The sequence below is a fragment of the Anomaloglossus baeobatrachus genome, chromosome 3 (assembly GCF_048569485.1).
Source record: "Anomaloglossus baeobatrachus isolate aAnoBae1 chromosome 3, aAnoBae1.hap1, whole genome shotgun sequence".
Taxonomy (NCBI): Eukaryota; Metazoa; Chordata; class Amphibia; order Anura; family Aromobatidae; genus Anomaloglossus; species Anomaloglossus baeobatrachus.
The window spans coordinates 672,838,050-672,865,705 of NC_134355.1; the positions used below are offsets into that span (position 1 = coordinate 672,838,050).

Consider the following 27,656-nt stretch of genomic DNA (forward strand, 5'->3'; position numbering starts at 1 on the left):
AGGAGCCCTCAAGGAGCCCTCAAGGAGCCCTCAAGGAGCCCTCAAGGAGCCCTCAAGGAGCCCTCAAGGAGCCCTCAAGGAGCCCTCAAGGAGCCCTCAAGGAGCCCTCAAGGAGCCCTCAAGGAGCCAAGTGCTCAGGCAAGGAGCCCCTGTGGAATGGGTACGTTTGGCTCCCATGCTGCACACTCCTTGGTCCCCAGTCCCAAGAGTTATACACGGATTGCACCAGAGAAAATTGTAGTGCATGCACAACAGATAGTGTAAACATGTAGCCCAGTCCGGGGCGGGGGAGAGGTGGACGATGCACAGTTGTGGGGGAGCGGGGTTGGTCAAGGGAATGTTCACATTAAGGGGTCTCCAGCATCCCATCTTCTGTCTCCAGCTCGGATAGCTGCCTCCTTAATGCATTGACCCGGACCTGTAGGTCCTTGTTGTATTCTATGATGTGGATCATCTCCTCGTAGGCGTCCTCCAGGAACTTAGATGATCTGTTCCAGCGCAGGAAAACCCCTGAGGATTAGAGCAAAGTGTCAAAACATATGATAGAGAGCAGACAGGAGATAGTGAGCAAAGGAAGGACAGAGAGCAAACCGTAGATGGTGAGCATATGAAGGACAGAGAGCAGACCGTAGATGGTGAGCATATGAAGGACAGAGAGCAGACCGTAGATGGTGAGCATATGAAGGACAGAGAGCAGACCGTAGATGGTGGGCATATGAAGGACAGAGAGCAGACAGTAGATGGTGGGCATATGAAGGACAGAGAGCAGACAGTAGATGGTGGGCATATGAAGGACAGAGAGCAGACAGTAGATGGTGGGCATATGAAGGACAGAGAGCAGACCGTAGATGGTGAGCATATGAAGGACAGAGAGCAGACAGTAGATGATGGGCATATGAAGGACAGAGAGCAGACAGTAGATGGTGGGCATATGAAGGACAGAGCAGACCGTAGATGGTGGGCATATAAAGGACAGAGCAGACCGTAGATGGTGGGCATATGAAGGACAGAGAGGGGACAGTAGATGGTGGACATATGAAGGACAGAGAGCAGACAGTAGATGGTGGGCATATGAAGGACAGAGAGGGAACAGTAGATGGTCGGCATATGAAGGACAGAGAGCAGACAGTAGATGGTCGGCATATGAAGGACAGAGAGCAGACAGTAGATGGTGGACATACGAGGGACAAAAAGCAGACAGTAGATGGTGGACATATGAAGGACGGAGAGCGGACAGTAGATGGTGGGCATATGAAGGACAGAGAAGACAGTAGATGGTGGGCATATGAAGGACAGAGAAGACAGTAGATGGTGGGCATATGAAGGACGGAGAGCGGACAGTAGATGGTGGACATATGAAGGACAGAGAAGACAGTAGATGGTGGGCATATGAAGGACGGAGAGCAGACCGTAGATGGTGGACATATGAAGGACAGAGCAGACAGTAGATGGTGGGCATATGAAGGACAGAGCAGACAGTAGATGGTGGGCATATGAAGGACAGAGCAGACAGTAGATGGTGGGCATATGAAGGACAGAGCAGACAGTAGATGGTGGGCATATGAAGGACAGAGAGGGGACAGTAGATGGTGGGCATACGAGGGACAAAAAGCAGACAGTAGATAGTGGGCATATGAAGGACAGACCGAACAGTAGATGGTAGACATATGAAGGTCGGAGAGCAGACAGTAGATGGTGGACATATGAAGGACAGAGCAGACAGTAGATGGTGGACATATGAAGGACGGAGAGCAGACCGTAGATGGTGGGCATATGAAGGACAGAGAAGACAGTAGATGGTGGGCATATGAAGGACGGAGAGCAGACCGTAGATGGTGGACATATGAAGGACAGAGCAGACAGTAGATGGTGGACATAGGAAGGACAGAGAGCGGACAGTAGATGGTGGGCATATGAAGGACGGAGAGCGGACAGTAGATGGTGGACATATGAAGGACGGAGAGCGGACAGTAGATGGTGGGCATATGAAGGACAGAGAGCGGACAGTAGATGGTGGGCATATGAAGGACAGAGAGCGGACAGTAGATGGTGGGCATATGAAGGACAGAGAGCAGACAGTAGATGGTAGACATATGAAGGTCGGAGAGCGGACAGTAGATGGTGGGCATATGAAGGACGGAGAGCAGACAGTAGATGGTGGGCATATGAAGGACGGAGAGCAGACAGTAGATGGTGGGCATATGAAGGACGGAGAGCAGACAGTAGATGGTGGGCATATGAAGGACGGAGAGCAGACAGTAGATGGTGGACATAGGAAGGACGGAGAGCAGAGAGTAGATGGTGGACATAGGAAGGACGGAGAGCAGACAGTAGATGGTGGGCATATGAAGGACGGAGAGCGGACAGTAGATGGTGGGCATATGAAGGACGGAGAGCGGACAGTAGATGGTGGGCATATGAAGGGCGGAGAGCAGACAGTAGATGGTGGGCATATGAAGGACGGAGAGCAGACAGTAGATGGTGGGCATATGAAGGACGGAGAGCAGACAGTAGATGGTGGGCATATGAAGGACGGAGAGCGGACAGTAGATGGTGGACATATGAAGGGCGGAGAGCAGACAGTAGATGGTGGACATATGAAGGACAGAGAAGACAGTAGATGGTGGGCATATGAAGGACGGAGAGCAGACAGTAGATGGTGGACATAGGAAGGACGGAGAGCAGACAGTAGATGGTGGACATAGGAAGGACGGAGAGCGGACAGTAGATGGTGGACATAGGAAGGACGGAGAGCGGACAGTAGATGGTGGGCATATGAAGGACGGAGAGCGGACAGTAGATGGTGGGCATATGAAGGACGGAGAGCGGACAGTAGATGGTGGGCATATGAAGGACGGAGAGCGGACAGTAGATGGTGGGCATATGAAGGACGGAGAGCGGACAGTAGGAGATGCACATACAACCACAGTAGAGAAGTAGTTGACAGATTCACCTTCCCACAGCAGCAGACTCTGGGGGGCCACGGAGGGCCAGATGACCAGACCATTGGCTTCATATAAGGGGTTGGTAAACCTGTGGAGCTCGTTGGGTTGGTTCACCCAGGACCAGAGGGACAGCGTCTTCTGCTTTAGCTTCAGCTTATTCCTACAGAGATGATAGGATTGATACATCCAGTGACACATTTACTTTGACAATCTTTTCTGCCTGGGGGCGGCCATATTGGAAGCTTTCACTTTCTTCCCGTATGGTCTTAGTTTTATTTTCAATACAAATAATGGAAGTTAGTGGCCAGAAAAGTGACCATAGACAAAATATTTCCAACCAAGGACCCCTCTAGTAATTTTAGCAGGGTGTTGCTCGCTGTACCCCACAGGATGGCATCGCACTAACCTCTCAAACTCGTTGTTGCCCAGAAAGGTACCGAACTGAGAGGCGTAGGCGTGCTCAAACAGCGTGACCAGGAACCGCTCATTAAACTCAAAGGAGCAGGGGAACTGGCGCAGGATCTGCCACACACAGTCCAGGAACAGCAGGAACGTCGGGGCCTCCCACCTCTGCTTGCTGTTGGAGTAGGCGGACTGAGCACAGCGGTGCTGAAATGGATGACCTGCCTGGGAACAGAATAGATTTCAGTCTGCAGCAGCCATGACACCAAACATTACAGCACGGAATCACAGGCGATTCATCCTGTGAGGTAAAACATTTCCATGCCTGTTTTTTTTTTTTTTTAAAAATGTTTTACCTCAAAGGAAGAATAAATTTGTGATTCTGTGCTGTAATATCTGTATACTCTCTTTTGCTTCCTCCTCGGCCCAGGAGCTGTGGTATGATTAGACCATGTCCCTATATAGTCAGACACAGCCATTACACAGTACACAGCAGGGACACATATATAAGATTATCTCAGCACAGGAACATTTTTTTTAATCACATTAAATTATGGAACTTACTATTATTCCAAGATCTATTGATCCTAATGAACTTTGTGAGAATCCCCTTTAAAATGGCCAAACCGGTTCAAGATCATAATATCAAACTGAGGGCTCGATTCACTGTGTGTGTGTGTGTGTGTGGTGTGTGTGGTGTGTGTGGTGTGTGTGGTGTGTGTGGTGTGTGTGGTGTGTGTGTGTGTGTGTGTGTGTGTGGTGTGTGTGGTGTGTGTGTGTGTGTGTGTGTGTGGTGTGTGTGGTGTGTGTGTGTGTGTGTGGTGTGTGTGTGTGGTGTGTGTGTGTGTGTGTGTTTGTGCGCGTGTGTGTGTGTGGTGTGTGTGGTGTGGTGTGTGTGGTGTGTGTGTGGTAAACATCACTTAAATATTACTTTAAATAAGAGCGCAGGCCGCTGCGAGAACATAAAAAACACTTTATAATACTTACCCAACGGTCGCACTGTGGCACATATGGGCTTCTCTGTTCTCCGGTGCCTCCTCTTTCGGCCATCTTTGTGCTCCTTCTCTAGCCGCGGTGCATGACGCATCCGACATCATACACACTCGCCGGCATTCAGGTCCTGCGCAGGCGCACTTTGATCAAAGTATTGTAGTGCGCCTGTGCAGGACCGGCGAGTGTGTATGACGTAGCAGCGTCATGCACCCACGCTTCAGAAAGAGGACAAAGATGGCCGAAAGAGGAGGCGCCGGCACCAAAGAACGGAGACGCGCATATGGCCAACCGCACGACCGTTAGGTGAGTATTATAAAGTGTTTTTTATGTTCTCACAGTGGCCTGGGCTCTTATATACAGCATGTTAGAATGCTGTATATAAGAGCCCACTGGTGGTGGCCACAGCTTATAGGCCAAAAAAGTGGTGACAGGTTCCCTTTAAGCAGTTTTGTTTTTTTTTTGCGGGATGAATTTCAGCTTTGAATGACACCATTATATGCTGAGAAACGGGGGGAATAAAAAATCTTGAATGTGAAAAGAAAAACATTTTTTGGTCCCAATTTGTTAAAGGGAACCTATCACCAGGTTTTTCCCTTATGAGCTGCGGCCACCACCAGTGGGCTCTTATATAGAGCACTCCAGAATACTGTATATAAGTGCCCAGGCCGCTCTGTAGAATGTAAAAATCACCTTAATTATTCTCACCTAGGGGGCGGTCCGGTCCAATGGGTGTTGCTGCTCTCAGTCTGGCGCCTCCTCCGTCTTGTGTGATCGCTGTCCTCCTGCCTAGCCCCATGTGCATGACGTGCCCTGCATCATTCAAGCAGAGGTCTCTATTGTGCTCCTGCGCATGCGCACTGTGATCTGCTCGGCTGTGGGCAGAGCAAAGTACTGTAATGCGCAGGAGCGAGGAAAGGTCAAAGAATGCCTGCGCATGCGCACTACAGTAGTTTGATCTGCCTTCAGCTGGGCAGATCGCAGTGCGCATGCGCAGGAGAGCAATGGAGGCCTCTCTGTGAATGAGGTCATGCACAGGGGCTGGGCAAGAGGACGGTGATCCCACAAGATGGAGGAAGTGCCGGACGAGACAAGCGACAACCATGAGACCGGCCGCCTCTAAGGGGAGTATAATAAAGGTGTTTTTTACATTCTACAGAGTGGCCTGGGCTCTTATATACAGTATTCTGGAACGCTGTATATAAGAGCTCACTGGTGGTGGCCACAGCTCATAAGGGAAAAACCTGGTGACAGGTTCCCTTTAAGACTGTTGTTTTGCACATAAGTCTTAAAGGGAACCTATCAGGTGCAATATCCACCGAGGACCACGAGCAGTTCTGGGTGCATATTAGTGATTCCTGCCTAACCATCCCTGTATCTAGTAGCATAGATAAAGAGATCTTTAGAAAAAGTATTTCTAAAGATCCTTCATTATATGCTAATGAGCACAGAGACTAGTCACAAGTGCGTTACTTCCCTTGGCTAGTCAGCCCCCTTCTCATGTAAGCACCTCCCTGTGGGTGTACTAACATGCTTATGAATGCATAGCATCACAGGATGATCTCACCTCTCCGCTACCATCGCGTCTGACGCTGGATTTCGGCTCAGTGTGTATGACCCCGAACTTTTGGTCATCGCACTACGTGAGTTTGAAGCCAGGACACGTGCACCCGGCTTCATAGTGCACATGACCAAAAGTCCGGGGTCATGCAAACTGAGCCAAAATCCAGGAGTTGGAAGCGATGGCAGCAGAGAGGTAAGCGTGACCATTCTCTGACGCTGCACATTCATTGCATGTTAACACACCCACAAGGGCGTACTGACACGTTAAGGGGGCTGACTAGCCAGGGGAAGTAACGCCCTTATGACTAGTCCCTGTGCTCATTAGCATATCATAAAGGCTCTTTAGAAATACTTTTTCTAAAAATCTCTTTATCTATGGTAGTGCATACATGGATGGTTAGGCAGGGATTAGCATTATGCACCCAGAACTGCTCGTGGTACTGAGTGCGTAGGGGACCTGACAGGATCCCTTTAATAAAGCCAGTGCTGGAGAGGGCTGCAGTGAATTCATTAGGAAAAATCATGTTTTCATCTTGCAAGGGAATTGGTGCATCTTATAAATGCCGTGCACCAACGCAAACGATGTTACTCCAGTCAGGGGCTGGCGTCCATTTCTGATATAATTTATACCCCTTTCGTGGTCTATATGATCAGAAATTTGTGGGACGGGCGTGATCACGTCCTATCCCAACCCTCTTCCAAAAACTTGATCAGGACTTATGTAAAGTCGCAAAATTACAGCGCAATTTCATAATTGTGATGTAAACTAACAAATGAAATAGGGGTCTTTTACCATATATTTTACCATATTATACGGAAAAATTAATGTTTTGGGGCTTTTTTTTTTTTTTTGCATTTTTCAGTAAAGATTTGGCAACCTATAACAATTGCAATTCTGACATTTTTTATTTTGCTTTACCGAATAGGTTACGTTTTATGTTGTGACAAAACGGAATTTTATGCGCTTGGCGATACAAAATAGGTTTCATTTTATTGGGGAAAAAAGCTGTAAATCTAATTCTCATTTTTTGATTTTTTTTTTTTAATTTTCACAAATATTTTTGAATTTTACCACTTTATATACTAAACTATACTATAATATAATAAGAATTCCTACTGGGGTGCAAGCAAAAAAAAAAAAATTTTCTTTACCATTGTTTATAAATAAAAAATTTAAAAAAAAAACCAATCAAACCCAGACAGTACAAAAATCTGTTAAACTTGACCCCTTTATACATATCTATTGGGGGGCTGACAGACTCCATATGCAGATACAATTCCAAGTAATTGTCTTTCCCCCCCCCCCTAGCATGTAAGGCTAGGTTCACATTTCCGTTGTTTTGCATCAGTCACAATCCGTCGCCTAGAGGAATTACGGTATCCTGCAAAATATTTTGCAGGAATCCTGTTTTTCCCCATAGACTTCTATTAGTGACGGATTGCCACTGATGATGCTGCGTTGCATCTGCTGCGTCGCGGTGAGTCGTTTTTTAATTGACCGCCGGGCGGGAGCAACACAGCCTGTAACGTTTTTTGAGCAGCGCGATCCGTAGGATTTTGCTGCGCATGCGCTCTCTAGCTCCCCGCCCCCGTAACCAGGATAAACATCGGGTAACCAAGCAATGCGCTGTGGTTAGTTACCCGATATTTACAGTGGTTACGGGTGCAGGGAGCTCGCGCTAAGCGGTGTATGCTGGTAACCAAGATAAATATCGGGTAACCAAGCAAAAAGTGCTTTGCTTTTAGTTACCCGATATTTACCCTGGATACGTGTGCAAGGAGGCCGACACTTCACTCGGCTCTGCCCCCTCCCGCACTCCGCATGTGTACACACACACACACACACACACACACACACACACACACACACACACACACACACTTGTCCCCAGCCCTGCAGTCCCCACGGCACTGATGTCCTCAGCTCCACGGCCCCGCCCCCTCCCGCACTCCACATGTACACACGCATGTAGAGACACACACACACGCGTCCCCAGCCATGCAGACCGCGGCACTGACATCCTCAGCTCCGCCCCCCGAACTCCGCCCCCCGCACACAACGGAGTCCGACAATGAAATTTTTTTCTTTGTCATCCATTGTACAACGCATCAGTCACATGCGTCAAGCAACGCATGTGACTGATGCAAAACAACGGAAATGTGAACCTAGCCTAAGTGTGTACATTTTAGAAATATTAAGAAAGAAGGTAAAGAAGAATGATGAGCACACCAACAGAGAAACTACCTCCCACAGCCCCCAAGAAGGGACCAAAGGGTGGGAGCAAAAATTAAAAAAAAAAAAAAAAAAAAAAAAAAAAAAATCTAAAAAATTTCTAAAAAAAAAAAAAAATAGAAAAATGTGGCTTTTTGGTGGCATTTTCAGAGAGCAGTTTGCCTGGCACGCTGTTTTTATTGGAACATAAGACATAAATCATCACTTTTTTTATTGCATTTTTTGGGGCAGAGTCGGTGACTCTAAAATGACAATTATGGCGTTATATTTTTTTTTTTTTTTGCTATTTACCATACAAGTTAAATAGTGTAATATTTTCATAGATTGGACTTTTACATTCATGACAATATCAAATTTATTTTTTTAATATATTTTATTAAACTTCTATATTTATGAAATGTTTGCAAAAACTTTTTTTATTATTATATTTTTAAGTTTAGGCCCCCTTAAACGATTACTAGCAGCCATTAAGTGGTTAATAAAGGTTTCCCAGTTTGAGGTGTATGGTCACGGTAAACGTCGTCAGGAAGGGTTATGGGAGGAGTGACCTGTGTCGATGGCGGGATATATACTCACTTGTAGCCACTCCTTCTCCACCAGCGCCTCAAACCCGCGGATGGTTCTGCTCTTGGGCTCCAGGATGATTTGCGCCAGCGAGGTCACTTGTAAGGTGGAATCCATGCCCTCCGATCCGTGCACCAAGACGGACGCCCCCTCCCTAGGTGAGAGGGATATGCATTAACCCTTCATTATTTTACATCACGAACACCCCTCAATGAAAAGCAGCACAGGCTGGACTCTCTACCGCCCCCTTCTTGCAAACCAGGAGAATTCCATCAACAGGCAAAAGAAGAGGGGTGTGGACAATAACCTATCCCAGTGCAGACTCCTCAGCACAAAGAAGAAACCTTAAAGGGGTTGTCCACTTTTAGGAAAAGAGGACTCCAAACAGTCTAAAATAGCAAACTTAGTAGGTAGTCCCTCCCCCCCGCCCCGGTCCAGCGCTGGCTCTGGTCTCAGTGTTTTGTTGGCAGAGGTGCCGTCATGTGAATAGCAGGAGTGACCATTTTAACCATTCGCTGATCTTAGCGTCGCACGTCGTCACCGTGGCGGAGCCCAGTGATTGGCCAAAGCACTGATGTGATGTCATCAAAGTTGTGGGGCGGAGCCAGAGAGGGTGGAGCATCTGCTGTTTTTATTATTTTAAGTATTTTACAAAGTTTTGGCCAACTTTGGTGAAAGTGGACAACCCCTTTAAGCCTCATGCACACAGTGAAAATACAATATTGAGGGGGGGTGTACATAAAACGCCCCATTATATAGACCCATTCTGAATACAACCATATTCTCAGCAGTGAGAATGATTCTCTCTATATGTTTCAAACAAAGAATGCTCCCATTCACTGACAGCAAGCAGAGACTCTCGAACCCGGCAGAGAACTGAGGTAGGAATGTTTTTATAGCGCAGTTCTCAAAAAGTCATAACATGGGCATAAGCGGGTACTAGAGAAATAGGTGACGCCGATCTCCTCGGATGATCAGTCGGGTCTACCCTACTCGGTGCTCACCGGTCGATGCACTGGGCGGCGAGGCAGGCGGTGGTCAGGATCTCCTTGATGTGGCTCAGCCAGTTGGAGGCCTCCAGTTTGCTGAGCCAGCGGTCCATGTTGTGGGACTGATCGTTACAGGCCTCCACCAGCTTTATCAGACTCTCCTGCAGAATGTTAAACCTGCAAAACCAGAACAACATTTGGGAGGGTTTTTTGGATTTGTTTTTACGGTGTTCATTGTGCGGTAACAACGACCCAGTAATAGGATTCTTCAGGTTCGTATGATTAAGAGGAGACAGTCATTTTTTTTTTCTGAACATGTTTACCCCCGGGCGATTTTTATTTTTACTTTATTTTTTTATTTATTTTTTTTTTTTTGTTTTTTCCTCCCCTTCTTCTGAGATCTGTAACTTTTTTTACTTTACCATCAATCTTGCTATATGAAGGCTTGTTTTTTTGCGGAACAAGTTATACTTTTAAATAAAACCATTAGTTTTACCATATAGTGTACTGGAAAATGATAAAAAAATCAAAGTGCAGAAAAATTGCCAAAAAAGTGTGATTGCATGATAGTTTTTGGGATATTTTTCTCACTGTGTTCACTATATGGTAAAACTGATGTGTGGGTGTGATGCCTCAGGTTGGTATAAGTTCGTAGACACCAAACATGTATAGGTTTACTTCTATCTAAGGCTAGTTTCACACTTGCATTGAACGGTATCCGTTGCGTTGCGTGACGGATGCAACGGATGTGTTACATATAGTGACACAACGGATGCTGCAAAACAATGGAATCTGTTTTTTTTTTGTTTTTTTTTACAGTTTTACCGACGGCAGACTATTGTGAACGATCAGCTGATCACTCACAGCAGCCGGCCGCCGGGTGGTCAGCTGATCGCTCACAGCAGCCGGCCGCCGGGTGATCAGCTGATCGCTCGGCCGCTGAGAATGTGTGCGGGGTGGGTGGAGCCGAGCGGGACCATGGCCCTGAGGACATCAGTGCCGTGGGGACTGCATGGCTGGGGACAGGTGTGTGTGTGTGTGTGTGTGTGTACATGCAGAGTGAGGGAGGGGGCGGAGCCGAGCAGGGAAGTGTCGGGCTCCCTGCACACGTAGCCATGGTAAATATCGGGTAACTAAGCAAAGCACTTTGCTTGGTTACCCGATATTTACCTTGGTTACCAGCTTACACCGCTTAGCGCTGGCTCCTTGCACACGTAGCCAGGGTAAATATTGGGTAACCAAGCAAAGTGCATTACTTAGTAACCCAATGTGTATCCTGGTTACGTGTGCAGGGAGCCAGAGAGAGCATGCACAGTGAAATCCTCAGGATTCTGCTGCGCAAAAAACGTTACATGCTGCGTTCCTCCCGCCCGGCGGAAGCAACGGAGCGTCGGTCAGCGGAAGCAACGCAGGTACTTTTGGCACAATCCGTCACCCATACAAGTCTATGGGAAACAACGGAATCCGTTAACGGATTCCGCTGTTTTCCAAAGGGGCGGATTGTGACAGAAGGAAAATAATGCAAGTGTGAAAGTACCCCAAGAGGTTAAAAAAAATTCACAAGTTTGTCCAAAAAGCGACTTTTTTTGCGCCATTTTCCACGACCCGTAGCATTCTCACTTTTCGGGATCTTTGGCTCGGTGACGGCTTATTTTTTGCGGCGTGAAGTAATGTTTTAAATGGTACCATTTTTGCGCAGATTCTACCTTTTGATCGCCTGTTATTGCATTTTGCGCAAAATTTGCGACAACCAAAAAACTTAATTTTTGGCATTTGGAATTTTCTTGCAGCTACGCCGTTTACCGATCAGATTAATTGGTTTTATATTTTGATAGCGCGGGCGTTTCTGAACGTGGCGATACCAAATGCGTGTATATTTTTTCTTTTTTTTAACAGCTTAATTGTAATGAGGGGTAATTTGAACTTTTAGGGGTTTTTTAAACTTTTTTTTTTTTTTTTAATTTTGCTAGTCCTTCAGGGAACTATAAGGATCAGCAGTCTGATCGCTGCTTCATTTCTGTTGATCAGAGCTGCACAGCTGTGTCCCCATGATAACTCCTCCATGTCACAGTATTACACATTTGTACCTCTATGTGCTCTCGCTGAGTGAGTACCTCAATAGTACAGCCTGTGGAGGGTGCTATGAGTGAATCTGGGTCACAAACCTATCTCTATAATATATTATCACTAGTGATGGGCGAGCACAGAGCACCCGAGCATAGTAGTGCCCGCTCATCACTAGTTACGAGTACTGAGCACCCGAGCATGGCAGTGCTCGCTCATCACTAGTTACGAGTACCGAGCACCCGAGCATGGTAGTGCCCGCTCATCACTAGTTACGAGTACTGAGCACCCGAGCATGGCAGTGCTCGCTCATCACTAGTTACGAGTACCGAGCACCCGAGCATGGTAGTGCTCACTCATCACTAGTTACGAGTACTGAGCACCCGAGCATGGTAGTGCCCGCTCATCACTAGTTACGAGTACTGAGCACCCGAGCATGGTAGTGCCCGCTCATCACTAGTTACGAGTACTGAGCACCCGAGCATGGTAGTGCCCGCTCATCACTAGTTACGAGTACTGAGCACCCGAGCATGGTAGTGCCCGCTCATCACTAGTTACGAGTACTGAGCACCTCAGCATGGTAGTTTCCGCTCATCACTAGTTACTAGTACAGAGCACCCGAGCATGGTAGTGCCCGCTCATCACTAGTTACGAGTACTGAGCACCCGAGCATGGCAGTGCCCGCTCATCACTAGTTATAAGTACAGAGCACCCGAGCATGGTAGTGTCCGCTCAACACTAATTACGAGTACTGAGCACCCGAGCATGGTAGTGCCCGCTCATCACTAGTTACGAGTACTGAGCACCCGAGCATGGTAGTTTCCGCTCATCACTAGTTACTAGTACTGAGCACCCGAGCATGGTAGTGCCCGCTCATCACTAGTTACAAGTACTGAGCACCCGAGCATGGTAGTGCCCGCTCATCACTAGTTACAAGTACTGAGCACCCGAGCATGGTAGTGCCCGCTCATCACTAGTTACAAGTACTGAGCACCCGAGCATGGTAGTGCCCGCTCATCACTAGTTACGAGTACCGAGCACCCGAGCATGTAGTGCCCGCTCATCACTAGTTACCAGTACAGAGCACCCGAGCATGGTAGTGCCCGCTCATCACTAGTTACCAGTACTGAGCACCCGAGCATGGTAGTGCCCGCTCATCACTAGTTACGAGTACAGAGCACCCGAGCATGGTAGTGCCCGCTCATCACTAGTTATGAGTACAGAGCACCCGAGCATGGTAGTGCCCGCTCATCACTAGTTATAAGTACAGAGCACCCGAGCATGGTAGTGCCCGCTCATCACTAGTTACAAGTACTGAGCACCTGAGCATGGTAGTGTCCGCTCATCACTAGTTACAAGTACAGAGCACCCGAGCATGGTAGTGTCCGCTCATCACTAGTTACGAGTACTGAGCACCCGAGCATGGTAGTGCCCGCTCATCACTAGTTACGAGTACAGAGCACCCGAGCATGGTAGTGTCCGCTCATCACCAGTTACCAGTACTGAGCACCTGAGCATGGTAGTGTCCGCTCATCACTAGTTACGAGTACTGAGCACCCGAGCATGGTAGTGTCCGCTCATCACTAGTTACGAGTACAGAGCACCCGAGCATGGTAGTGTCCGCTCATCACTAGTTACGAGTACTGAGCACTCGAGCATGGTAGTGCCCGCTCATCACTAGTTACGAGTACTGAGCACTCGAGCATGGTAGTGCCCACTCATCACTAGTTACGAGTACTGAGCACCCGAGCATGGTAGTGCCCGCTCATCACAATTGTCACCCCAGCACCGTCTTCTGTACGAGATCCCATCCAGTTACCGTTCGATGGTCTTGTGGATCCTCCTCCACTGGGGGTAGTACGCCTCCTGCTCAAAGCCGCCTCCCCTGGCCCTCGCCTGCTGGGCCACATTCAGCGAGCGGGTGTCTATGATGTATCCTCGTTTCCCGGGTCGTAACGTGGCGTTAATGAGCTTCTCGTCCTCCTTACAGCGCCGGCCATTAGTGCTGGTGAGCGGCTGACTGCTGCGCATCATCACCTGCAACACAAGACACACAATGCTGACCTGCGGAGCTGACGATCTAAGCAGGAGAAGCCTGTGACACAGTGCATGTACTGGGACACTGCTCCAATTACATCCAAAGCTGCATTTATCATAAAGTCGAGATCCGATAATGTACAGTGATAGTATATTAACCCCCTAGTGCCACTCATATGGCTGCAGTGTGCACAGTTAGTACAATTGGCACCAGAGAGTCACTGCTGCGACAGGCGAGAGTTGTGCGAGAAAACGCAGCTCTGGATGTGACTAGAGTAGAATCACATTTCTGCATGGGGTTTTTGTTTAGGGAGATCTGTTCCCAGGAAAGCTGGGTGACCACTAATATGCAGTCGAGAGAAAATCTGCAATAAATTAGTAAAAGTAATGTAAAATCTCAATCCACCGTGAAATGATTTGGCCGAGCGGCCGCCCACACAGGCATCGAGGGTCCGGCCATTATCTAGTGAGGGAGAACGCAGAAAATGGCCGCCGTGCAGCAGAGCTGACAGCGCGGCGCGGGCGGGGACAGTGATTGATGATCTGATTTGCGCTGCGGGGAGAGTTCACTCCACAATCAATGCATTTACAATGAGCCCGGCTGACAACCGCTGCGGGGGAGGGGATGGCTGCACTTGTGGGGAGGGGGGGGGGGTCACATTTATCTACATGGGCCATTATATAAATGCTCACATTACAATTACAGAGCAGGACGAGGATATCATTTGGGTGATGGAGAAGATTTTATATTACAAAGGGATAGAGGGTCCTGAAGAACTGTCATAGGGGCGTGAGGAGCTTCACATACAATCAGCAGAGGATCCCCCTCATTCCATGCCCCGTCCTCACATCATAAGAGGATTGACCTATAATATCAGCACACCTCTCCTGAAATACTCTGTGCTGCTGGAAAGCTCTAATTCTTCCACTTCTCATATCATGATGCACTCACAGCCCCATCCTCATCATCATCATCATTAGATGACAGGTCACTGCCTCCTTCTCCTGAAATACTCTGGGCTGCTGGGGGAATCTTTCCACTTATATCATACAGCCCTAGTCCTCATTAACATCATCCCATTGCAGGACACACCACTAATTCTGCTGAAATACTCTGTGCTGCTGTGACTGCCCACCAGACGGGCGCTCTCCTCTGCTGTAATACTCTTGTGCTGCTGTCACTGCCCAACAGACGGGCACTCTCCTCTGCTGTAATACTCTGTGCTGCTGTGACTGCCCACCAGACGGGTGCACTCCTCTGCTGTAATACTCTGTGCTGCTGTGACTGCCCACCAGACGGGTGCTCTCCTCTGCTGTAACACTCTGTGCTGCTGTGACTCTCAACCAGACAGGTGCACTCCTCTGCAGTAATACTCTGTGCTGCTGTGACTGCACACTAGTCCGCTGCACTCCTCTGCTGTAATACTCTGTGCTGCTGTGATTCCCCAACACACGAGTGCAGTCCTCTGCTGTAATACTCTGTGCTGCTGTGACTGCACACTAGACGGCGCTCTCCTCTGCTGTAATACTCTGTGCTGCTGTGTCTCCTCTGCTGTAATACTCTGTGCTGCTGTGACTGCCCACCAGGCGGGTGCTCTCCTCTGCTGTAATACTCTATGCTGCTGGGGACCGTGCTATTTACACTCTCTGTAGCCTGGGATTAGTTTCATCCCAGATAATCAGATGATGCGGAGCAGCAGATAATCTTGCAGTAGTTTCCCTTTTCTAATATTTTATGACCTGGGGGCCGGATGGGTCAGATTCCACCTTGTTTGGAGCGGACGGCCTGCGTTGTCTGCCTCACCTTCATCACGTTCTGTAATTCCCACTCATTAGACTGGGGACACATACAACTCAAGAAGATTGTCAGAAGAGATACATGTGCTGCACAGCACAAGAGATGTCTGCACGGCACAGCACTGCACAGCACTGCACAACACTGCACAACACTGCACAACACTGCACAACACTGCACTGCACAGCACGGCGTCATACTGACCGGGCGACATTCTCCAGACCTCTAATTACATGGTGCAAGTATAAAATGTCACTGATTGACAGGATCAGTAATGTAATGTATGTGCACAGTGACTGCACCAGCAGAATAGTGAGTGCAGCTCTGGAGTATAATACAGGAGGTGACTCAGGATCAGTAATGTAATGTATGTGCACAGTGACTGCACCAGCAGAATAGTGAGTGCAGCTCTGGAGTATAATACAGGAGGTGACTCAGGATCAGTAATGTAATGTATGTGCACAGTGACTGCACCAGCAGAATAGTGAGTGCAGCTCTGGAGTATAATACAGGAGGTAACTCAGGATCAGAAATGTAATGTATGTGCACAGTGACTGCACCAGCAGAATAGTGAGTGCAGCTCTGGAGTATAATACAGGAGGTAACTCAGGATCAGTAATGTAATGTATGTACACAGTGACTGCACCAGCAGAATAGTGAGTGCAGCTCTGGAGTATAATACAGGATGTAACTCAGGATCAGTAATGTAATGTATGTACACAGTGACTGCACCAGCAGAATAGTGAGTGCAGCTCTGGAGTATAATACAGGAGGTAACTCAGGATCAGTAATGTATTGTATGTGCACAGTGACTGCACCAGCAGAATAGTGAGTGCAGCTCTGGAGTATAATACAGGAGGTGACTCAGGATCAGTAATGTAATGTATGTGCACAGTGACTGCACCAGCAGAATAGTGAGTGCAGCTCTGGAGTATAATACAGGAGGTAACTCAGGATCAGAAATGTAATGTATGTGCACAGTGACTGCACCAGCAGAATAGTGAGTGCAGCTCTGGAGTATAATACAGGAGGTAACTCAGGATCAGTAATGTAATGTATGTACACAGTGACTGCACCAGCAGAATAGTGAGTGCAGCTCTGGAGTATAATACAGGATGTAACTCAGGATCAGTAATGTAATGTATGTACACAGTGACTGCACCAGCAGAATAGTGAGTGCAGCTCTGGAGTATAATACAGGAGGTGACTCAGGATCAGTAATGTAATGTATGTGCACAGTGACTGCACCAGCAGAATAGTGAGTGCAGCTCTGGAGTATAATACAGGAGGTAACTCAGGATCAGAAATGTAATGTATGTGCACAGTGACTGCACCAGCAGAATAGTGAGTGCAGCTCTGGAGTATAATACAGGAGGTAACTCAGGATCAGTAATGTAATGTATGTACACAGTGACTGCACCAGCAGAATAGTGAGTGCAGCTCTGGAGTATAATACAGGATGTAACTCAGGATCAGTAATGTAATGTATGTACACAGTGACTGCACCAGCAGAATAGTGAGTGCAGCTCTGGAGTATAATACAGGATGTAACTCAGGATCAGTAATGTAATGTATGTACACAGTGACTGCACCAGCAGAATAGTGAGTGCAGCTCTGGAGTATAATACAGGAGGTAACTCAGGATCAGTAATGTATGTACACAGTGACTGCACCAGCAGAATAGTGAGTGCAGCTCTGGAGTAACATTACAGGCAGGAATGATATGCTCTGCTGTACTCACCATCCCATTCTTCCGGTGATAGTAGCTCAGCACTGGGAATCTTCCCCCCTGACGGAACGTCGCCACCTTACGCAGAGACTCATCGTCAATGGACTTGGGTACAATGACGACAGGGGGGTAGGACTGACAGATGGAAAAGTCTTGGTTCACGTCGCTCAGTCTCCAATCTTCAGTCTGGTGGAAGAATGTGACATGAAAGAGAAGGGAAAGAAATACAGTGAAGAAACAGAAGACGCCCCCCCATGGTGCTACATACACAGAGCGCTCCCCCATCAATCACGCTCAACGAATTTCTCAGTTATAGCTTTTTTTATTTTTTTTTTGTGAAATATCAAATGGCTCATCTTTCCTAAAGATGTGAAATGTTCCTCATAATGTCACCGCAACATATAGACAGGGCTGTAATCTGTCCCCTTTATACCATATAGATTGTAAGCTCCTGTGGTCAGGACTGTCACGCATGCAGTGTCAGCCCGAATATCGCTGACGGCTGCAATATGTGTTTCCTTCCATCATTTCCTTTATAACTAATCGCCTGACTGCAGTACACACATACACTGTGTGTATATGTGTATGTATATATGTACATATATATATATATATATGTACGTACAGTATATTCGGCCCCTTGAATTTTTCAACCTTTTCCCACATTTCAGGCTTCAAACAAAGATAAAAATGTTAATGTTCTGGTGAAGAATCGACAACAAGTGGACACAATTGTGAAGATGAATGATATTTATTGCTTATTTTAAATTTTTTAAAAAAATAAAATAACTGAAAATTGGGGCGTGCAATATTATTCATCCCCTTTACTTTCAGTGCAGCAAACTCACTCCAGGAGTTCATTGAGGATCTCTGAATGATCCAATGTTGTCCTAAATGACTGATGATGATAAATATAAGCCCCCTGTGTGTAATCAAGTCTCCGTATAAATGCCCCTGCTCTGTGATAGTCTCAGGGGTCTGTATAAAGCGCAGAGACCATCATGAAGACCAAGGAACACAACAGGCAGGTCCGTGATACTGTTGTGGAGAAGTTTAAGCTGGATTTGGTTACAAAAAGATTTCCACAACCTTAAACATCCCAAGGAGCACTGTGCAAGCGATCATACTGAAATGGAAGGAGTATCATACCACTGCAAATCTACCAAGACCCGGCCGTCCATCCAAACTGTCATCTCACACAAGGAGAAGACTGATCAGAGATGCAGCCAAGAGGCCCATGATCACTCTGGATGATCTGCAGAGATCTACAGCTGAGGTGGGAGAGTCTGTCCATAGCACAACAATCAGTCATACACTGCACAAATCTGGCCTTTATAGAAGAGTGGCAAGAAGAAAGCCATTTCTCAAAGATATCCATAAAAAGTGTTTTTAAAGTTTGCCACAAGCCCATGGGAGACACCAAACATGTGGAAGAAGGTGCTCTGCTCACATGAAACCATGAAACCAAAATCAAACTTTTTGGGCACAATTCCAAATGATATGTTTGGCGTAAAAGCAACACAGCTCATCACCCTGACCACACCATCCCCACTGTCAAACATGGTGGTGGCAGCATCATGGTTTGGGCCTGCTTTTCTTCAGCAGGGACAGGGAAGATGGTTAAAATTGATGGGAAGATGGATGGAGCCAAATACAGGACCATTTTTGAAAAAAACCTGTTGGAGTCTGCAAAAGACCTGAGACTGGGACGGAGATTTGTCTTCCAACAAGACAATGATCCCAAACATAAAGCAAAATCTACAATGGAATGGTTCACAAATAAACATATCCAGGTGTTAGAATGGCCAAGTCACAGTCCAGACCTGAACCCAATCGAGAATCTGTGGAAAGAGCTGAAAACTGCTGTTCAAACGCCTCCATCCAACCTCACTCAGCTCCAGCTGTTTACAAAGGAAGAATGGGCAAGAATTCCAGTCTCTCAATGTGCAAAACTGATAGGCACATACCCCAAGAGACTGCAGCTGTAATCGCAGCAAAAGGGGGTGCTACAAAGTATTAACTTAAAGGGGATGAATAATATTGCACGCCACAATTTTCAGTTTATTATTTTTTTTTATAAAACCTTAAAATAAGCAATAAATATTTTTCACCTTCACAATTGTGTCCACTTGTTGTTGATTCTTCACCAGAACATTAAAATTTGTTATCTTTATATTTGAAGACTGAAATGTGGGAAAAGGTTGAAAAATTCAAGGGGGCTGAATACTTTTGCAAGGCACTGAAATATATACGAATATATATATTTTATAAACCACATTTTTTCCCCATAAAATTGTTCCTTTCGCTCCAAATTTTGCATTTTCACAAGCAATTTGTTGTGCAATTTCTCCTGAGTACGCTTATATCTCATACATGGTGGAAATCTACTGTTTGGGCGCACGGCAGGGCACGGAAGAGAAGGAGCGCCATTTGACTTTTTTACCAAAAAAATTACCTGGAAACGTTAGTGTATGCCTTGCTGCGTTTGGAGACCCCCTGATGTGCCTAAACAGTGGAAACCCCCCACGTGACCCCATTTTAGAAAATAGTCCCCTCAAAGAATATATCTAGATGTTTGGTGAGCACCTTCAACCCCCAGATGTTTCACAGAATTTTAGAATGCTGAACCATGGAAAAAAAAAAAAAATACATTTTTTTCCCAAAAATATATTGCTTTGCCCCAAATTTTTAATTTTCACAAGGTTAAAAATGGTTCAATTTGATGTGCAATTTCTCAAGCGTATGCAGATACCCCATATGTAGTAGAAACTACTGTTTGGGCACATGGCAGGGCTCAAAAGGAAAGGAGCGCCATACTGGAGTGTAGATTTAGTTGGAATAGCTTGCAAGTGGCGATGTCATATTGGCAGAGCCCCTGACTTGCCAGAACAGCAGAAATCCCCCACAAGTGACTCCATTCTACAAATTGCACCCCTCAATGAACTCATGTCAAGGTGCAGTGAGCATATTGACATCACAGATATGTCACCAGATCTTATACTATTGGGCGGTAAAGAAAAAAATAGTTACATTTTTAACAAAATGTTGTTTTAACCTCAGATTTGCAATTTGCAGAAGGAGAATTAGTAAAAATGGCCTCATAATGTGTTACACAATTTCTTCTGAAAGTGGCAATGTCCCAAATGTGACCGTAGAGTACTTTATTGCGGTACCACAGGGCTTGGAAGGGAAGGAGCGCCATTAGACTTTTGGAGCACACATTTTCCTAGAATAGTTTGTAGACTCAATTTGCAGAACCCCTAAGAGCTAGAACAACAGAAACCCCCTCAAGTGACCAACTTTTGGAAATTACACCCCTCAAGGAGTTCATCTACGGGTGTAGTTTGCAATTTAGTCTCTAGAAAATACCCATGGAGTCAAACGCAATGAATGTTGCATAATCAAAAATTGCAAATAATCTCTTGTAGTGCCCAGTACATTGTAGTGCCCGTACATTGTGCCCTGATTGTGAATCCTGAAGTCCGTAAATTAAGCAGGCTCTCTCCACTACAACAATGCCAAACATGTGGACGCTAATTGTGATTTAGGCAGATTGTGGGGGTCAGAAGGGAGGGAGGGCATTTGGATTTTGGAGGGCAGATTTTGCCGGATTTCTTTTTAGAGGGGGCCATGGTATTTTTTCACAGCCTTTGTGCTACTAGTAAAACGTTTCCGATGATGGACCTGAGTGGGGACTTGTGTTTTTGTGGATTGAGTTGAAAGCTATGTGGGTACAGAACAATTTCCCATTTATCCTGTGCTCTATGCTGAGCGCTTACATCTATATCTCCGAAATATGTGATTCGGATGAAACCCACAATGGATCCTTTCACTATAATGAGGCAGCAGAGTTACTTCGGACTCCATTTGGCCTCTGTTCAGTGGTGTCCTTTTCAATGGTGAACAAAAGTGTTGTTGACAGCACTTTTAGGCACGCCAAAAAAGAGGCATAAAAAGATGGACACCACCAGATCACAAGCCAGACATGAGGTCAAAGTGACTCCCCGTGCCTCATTGCAATGACTTTCCCATTGGGAACTTTGACGGAATCACATTTTTCACAGATTTACATGCAATCCCTGATGTAAGCGCTCAGCGAAGAGTGCAGGATAAATATGAGCCGCGCCGTACTGCGATCTTTGGGAGGAAAAAATTAACAAAATCAACAGCAGGTGAAGAATTGGCTTTATTTTTTACACCATTCATCCTGCGGTATAAGTCATTAGGCGGCTTTATTCCTTAAGTCAGTACGATTACAGCAATACCAGGTTTATATTTTTTTTGTTTTTTCTTTGTTTTTTTAAAGGTTTGGTTACTATCATTCTAAAATCCAGGGCTGTGGAGTCGGAGTCGTGGAGTCGGAGTCGGAGTCGGAGCTCATTTTGGTGGAGTCGGAGTCGGTATAAAATGCACTGACTCCGACTCCTAAAATATATAATAAATTGGGGACAGGAGTGCAATGCAGAATGTGCTGAATATTTTACTAAATAATAATATTTAGTATAATGCTTATATTTAAGTGAAAAATTTATTGTAGTACAATGTGAACATCAGACATTTAATTGTTTTTATGATACAATAATCAAGATATTTGGATAGAACATAAAATATTTATTGGAATACAACTTTAGAACACAAAAAACTAATAAATTGTAAATATGTAAAATATATATATATATATATATATATATATATATATATATATATATATATATATATATATATATACAGTGTATATACACACACAAGATATATATGTAATCTACTGTATATTACATAGTGTATTACATATTTACAATTTATTACAGTTTTTTGTGTTCTAAAGTTGTATTCCAATAAATATATTTTATGTTCTATCCAAATATCTTGATTATTGTATCATAAAAATTATTAAATGTCTGATGTTCACATACACATATTCATGTACTACAATAAATTTTTCACCTAACTATAAGCAATATATGTAGGAGTCGGAGTCGGAGCCGGAGTCGGAGTCGGAGCCGGAGCAAGAGAATTTGAGGAGTCGGAGTCGAAGGTTTGGCTTACCGACTCCACAGCCCTGCTAAAATCTTTTTTTTTTTTTTTTTTACCCAAAATAAAGTTTTTTTGCAAAGGCTACAGTTTTTTTATTATTCTGCCGATAATCAAGTGAGCGCTTATTTTTTACGGAATGACTTAGAGTTTTTATTGGTACCATTCTGGGCCACATAATATTTTTTGATCAATTTCTATTCCGCTTTTTGTGAGGCAGAATCAAGAAGAAACAGCAATAAGGAAATTTATTTTTTTAACGCCGTTCACTGTGTCATAAAAGTGATAAGAACACTTTATTCTTTGGGTCAGTGTGATTACAGCAATACCAAAGTTATATAGGGGTTTTTTTTATGTTTTGCCGCTTTTTTCCACCATAAAAACTCTTATATAAAAAAAAAAAAAAAAAAATGTTTTTGCATTGCTGTATTCTTAGAACTATAGCATTTTATTTTTTCGCTAATGGAGCTGTATGGCGGCTTGTTTTTTGCGAGACAAGATGATGTTTCCAGCTATACCATTTGTATTTCCATGTGACTTTTTGATCGCGTTTTATTCCACTTTTTTCAGGTGATATGAGAAAGCATAGTTTTTTGCACCTTCTTTGTGTTTGTTTGTTTTACGGTGTTCACTGAAGGGGTTAAACTAGTGTTCAAGTTTTATAGATCGGATCATTCCGGATGCGGGGATACCAAATACGTGAACTTTTTTTGGTTATTTTTACATAAATATACATATTTATTGCTTTAATTTTTTTTTGTTTTCATTTTTTTTTGCTTTTTATTTTGGGATTCATTATTTTTTTTTTTATATTTTTACAATTTATTTCTTTTACTTAGTTCCTATATGGTACATTAACTTTTAGTACTTTGAGCGTTGTTAAAATCCATTGCAATGGATTATCACTGTCAGTTTTCGGCGGTGTGTGTTTTTTGGTGCAGATTGGGGCCCAAATCTGCATGTCTACCTTTATGCCAGCAAAGTCAATGAGAATTCTGAAGTGCTGTGAGCAAGTTACTTATTTTTTCCTTGCAGATTTGGTGCAGAAAATACTGTATTTTTTGGTTTATAAGACGCACTGGATTATAAGACACACCCCAAATTTGGAGAGATAAAAAAAAAAAAAAAAAAGAAGGGGCCAGTCTTATAATTTGGGGTACTGGGGAGAGGGAGTGAGTGCAGCAGTGGAAGTGCAGCAGGGTCACAGGAGGCAGGGGCGGTGGTGGAGTAGGGCAACCTTCGGGTGGTGCGGCGGGTGTCCCAGATGCTCGCTGCGGGCGCTGTGAGGCAGGAACATCCAGAAACTGTTGGCGGAGAGGGCTTAAAAAAAAAAAAAAAAAAAAAAAAAAAAAAAAAAATGGCACTCGGAGTCGATTGAGCTATCAGCTTAATGACAAGCCAAGATCTCATCTGCGCACGCGCCACCTCCGGGCGCCATTTTCCTTAAGTCCACTGCTGAGAGATCAATGGGCTGGAAATGGTGCATGCACAGATGAGATCTTGAGCTAAATCTGCGCACGCACCGACTCCAGACGCCATTATTTGAAGTCCGCACCACCAATATTTTCAGGATGGCCCCATCCTTACCGCTTGCAGTGAGCCCCAGGACCCGCCCGCAGCATTGCCCCTGCCTCCTGTGATCATTCTTCACCCCCCCCCCCCGGTAAGCTACATTCGGATTATAAGACGCACTCCTCATTTTTTGCCCAAATTTTTGGGTGGAAACGTACGTTTTATAATCCAAAAATACGGTAATCTGTAGCATGTCAGAGGCTTTTTTTACTGCCATGAGAACAATTTTTCGCTGCAGAATGAAAATTGTGTATGAACAGAACCTAATACTTCTCACAGCTGATGGTGCCACGCTGCTGGTACAAGAAATTACCAAGCGAATGGCGAAAGGGACGGGAAACCTCTTGGAAAGGGAATATGGTGACCCCTGACCAAACCTACTGCAGGACCCTGGGGTCCGTCACCACCCTAGATAGGTGCGGAACCTATGTGCCGAGCCGAAAACCTGACCCTAAGTATCCCTAGTGCTGGATCCTAAATAGGGAACGGATGGGATGAGCTCTTAATCAACCCCACTAACACTATAGAAGACACAAGGAAAACACACATGCGGGAAAAGCATGAACTACACATCATTGGATGAATCAGGTAGATGTTCAGCAAAGTTTTCAGCAACAATACCACAGAGGAGTACAAGCCACCTGCTTGCAACCAAGGTTTGAATGAACTGAAAATATCACCAGCATTAGTCCAAGGAAGGAAGAAGTATATCAGCACCAAGAGAATACTGATGATCAGTAACAGGGTGGAAGGCGAGCTCCTGCTGGGTCCAGAAGGGGGAGATGAATCCAGCAAAAAAGATCCTATACCAATGAATACTGACAGCAGGAACAATGGAAAGGCAGGAAGCATTCTGTGCAGCCAGATGCTATGACCTTCTATTGTCAGAAACCACATGACTGTCACCGGGGATAGATGGTTGATCTAATTGTTTACAGCCTAAACATGAGCTAAAGAACCTAGACTTTAGACAAGATAGTCATTTTAGGGTCCTGGATACAAAGCCTCAGCTGGGAGAAATGTTACTCTTACAGTTTTCGGCTTTTGCAGGTTCTTATTCACAGACAACAAGCAGAGACCTTGAAAATAAGAACAGAAATAAAGGAGAGAGGAAACGTCACCTCTGAAGTGAGGAGCTCGAACTCCTGCTCCGGACGGAAAGAGCTCCATCCGTCCTCCGTCACCTCGAACATCGGACGGTAGAAGAAGGGGTACATCAGCGTGATGGAGTCCAGTGTGGATAAGGCCTGAGGAGAGAAGAGGCAACAAATAACATCCACCAGGAGCCGCGACATCAGAGGGACATATCTGTGTCCATAGAATGAGAAGATCCAGGACTTACAGGGGAACCCACCACCGAGATATAGTTACACCCCATCGTGATTTATTCCATTCCAAAATATAGTTTCATGCTTAGATTTGTCCTCCCTTCCCCCCTCCCGGGCGCAAGGAGCGGCCATAATGCTGAGCAACTTTCCGATTTCCCGACACTGACCAGAACCTACCCCCAAATGCACCGCCCCAGTCACAGCCTTCCCCCGCCGCAGCCTTCCCCCCCATCGCACTATGCCTCCTCCCCACCGCATCGTCCCGTCCGCAGCCTCTTCCCCACCGCACCGTCCGCAGCCTCCTCCCCACCGCACCGTCCACAGCCTCCTCCCCACCGCACCGTCCACAGCCTCCTCCCCACCGCACCGTCCACAGCCTCCTCCCCACCGCACCGTCCCGTCCCGTCCACAGCCTCCTCCCCACCGCACCGTCCCATCCCGTCCGCAGCCTTCCCCCCACCGCACCGTCCCGTCCGCAGCCTCCTCCCCACCGCACCGTCCCGTCCGCAGCCTTCTCCCCACCGCACCGTCCCGTCCGCAGCCTCCTCCCCACCGCACCGTCCCGTCCGCAGCCTCCTCCCCACCGCACCGTCCCGTCCGCAGCCTCCTCCCCACCGCACCGTCCCGTCCCGTCCGCAGCCTTCCCCCCACCGCACCGTCCCATCCCGTCCCGTCCGCAGCCTTCCCCCCCACCGCAGCGGTTGCAGCCTTCCTCTCACCACACTGCTCCAGCCACAGCCTTCTCCCCACCACACCCTCCTGTCTGCAGCCTTCCCTCCCACCGCACCGGCTGCAGCCTTGCCCCCGAAGCACACTGTGCCAGCCGCAGCTGCTAATGTTTGTGAACTGATGACTATGGACGGGTATCGCCCATTGATGAGTGTTACAATATTGTGGAAGGAGCGAGGACTCACCTCTATGGAGCTGGCAACATTCAGGCTCTCGTCCATGCCCGTGATCTCCAGCTGGATTATACGCAGGTCCTTACATTTTATAGTAATGGTGCCAGAAGACCCCAAAAACCTGAGAATGGGAAGAAAAAATAAAAATTAGCATTTTACTATACGGTATGGGGATGATAGGGGATAAGGTGATTAGCACCAGCCCCTGTCCTGTGCGTACAACCCTCAGTCTATAGGACCTCAGCATGGACGCACAAGTGCTGCGGAGTATTTACTAATAACATCATCATCTTTATGTCTATAGCGCCAACATATTCCGCAGCGCTCTACAATACAATACAATACAATACAATAATTCATAAGTAACAGTTATAGAAAATAAAACAATTAAAGCAAAAATAAAGCCACCCTGTAAGAGCTGACGATCTACAGTGGGTGGGGGGGGCAGAAGTCATCAGGGAACCGGAGTGTCCCAGAAAATCAAACATCTCAGGGAATGAATATTCTCCATTACACAGCGGTGACGAGCCGCCAACACATAATGTACATCATCATGTATAATGCTGCAGTGTCTCTAAACTTATAAGGATAGACAGACGGACAGACTGGAGGATGGGCAAACAGATAGGCAGATGGACAAGACGGATTGGTGGATAGTTGGACGGACGGGGGGCTAAGCTGGGTGGATGGACAGATGGACAAATAGGCAGATGGACGGGCGGATAGAGAGATGGGTAGGTGGACGGACGGGTAGTCGGGCAGACGGACGGGTAGGCGGGCGGGCGGACGGACGGGCAAGCGGGTGGACGGACGGGCAGGCGGACTGACGGGCAGACAGACGGATGGGTGGACGGGCGGACGGACGGACGGGTAGGCGGACGGAGGGGCGGGATGATGGGTAGGCAGGTGGGCGGACGGACAGGTAGGCAGGTGGAAAGACAGACGGGTAGGCGGGCGAGAGGACTGGTAGGCGGGCAGACGGATGGGTAGGCAGACAGGTAGGCGGGCGGATAGACAGGCGGATGGGTAGGCGGGCGAGCGGACTGGTAGGCGGGCAGACGGACGCATGGGTAGGCAGACAGGTAGGCGGATGGATGGACAGGCGGATGGGTAGGCGGGCGGATAGACAGGCGGATAGGTAGGCGGGCGGATAGACAGGCGGATGGGTAGGCGGGCGGACAGGACTGCACCTTTTCTCTATGGAGTCGATGTTGGAGTGCAGCAGCCACAGCTCCTCACTGTTGTCCTGCCTGGAGCTCAGGATCAGGTGGTGACCCGTCAGACACAGGGTACCGCCCACTGTCGGGTGGAAGGGTCTGTGAAGCAGCACCTTATCCACCCTGGGCGTCTTGATAAGCTCAGCGAACTCCATCCTGCAGGCAGAGCCGGTCTCCCCCTTATAACCCGGCCATTCTCTTCATTCCTGTGCGCAGGACCAGGCCACAGCCTCAGCTGTCAGCGTCTACTCGTCTTTCCTTCCCTGTCCCCTTACTGCGCATGCGCGCCCCATCT

At 46.7% G+C, this 27,656-nt stretch overlaps 1 protein-coding gene across 1 annotated transcript; it reads right to left on the minus strand.

The window, feature by feature from the left end:
• Positions 1-95: 95 nt before the first annotated feature.
• MTMR9 (myotubularin related protein 9) lies at positions 96-27,656 on the minus strand. Its single transcript, XM_075341253.1, has 10 exons — positions 27,335-27,656; positions 26,157-26,265; positions 25,036-25,161; positions 17,324-17,497; positions 13,570-13,787; positions 9,702-9,863; positions 8,710-8,851; positions 3,352-3,572; positions 2,954-3,105; positions 96-510 (listed from the first exon to the last, which is right to left on the minus strand). Exons 1-10 carry the CDS (start codon positions 27,514-27,516, stop codon positions 347-349), a joined length of 1,650 nt encoding a protein of 549 aa, XP_075197368.1. The 5' UTR covers positions 27,517-27,656; the 3' UTR covers positions 96-346.

Excerpts from the sequence above, each read along its gene's own strand:
- MTMR9 (XM_075341253.1), bottom strand. The coding sequence starts at position 27,516 with ATGGAGTTCGCTGAGCTTATCAAGACGCCCAGGGTGGATAAGGTGCTG. Across the intron at positions 17,498-25,035 it reads TCGAGCTCCTCACTTCAGAG|ACTGAAGATTGGAGACTGAG; the intron begins GTGACGTTTCCT and ends TTCTTCCACCAG. Across the intron at positions 9,864-13,569 it reads ATCCACAAGACCATCGAACG|GTTTAACATTCTGCAGGAGA; the intron begins GTAACTGGATGG and ends CTGGTTTTGCAG.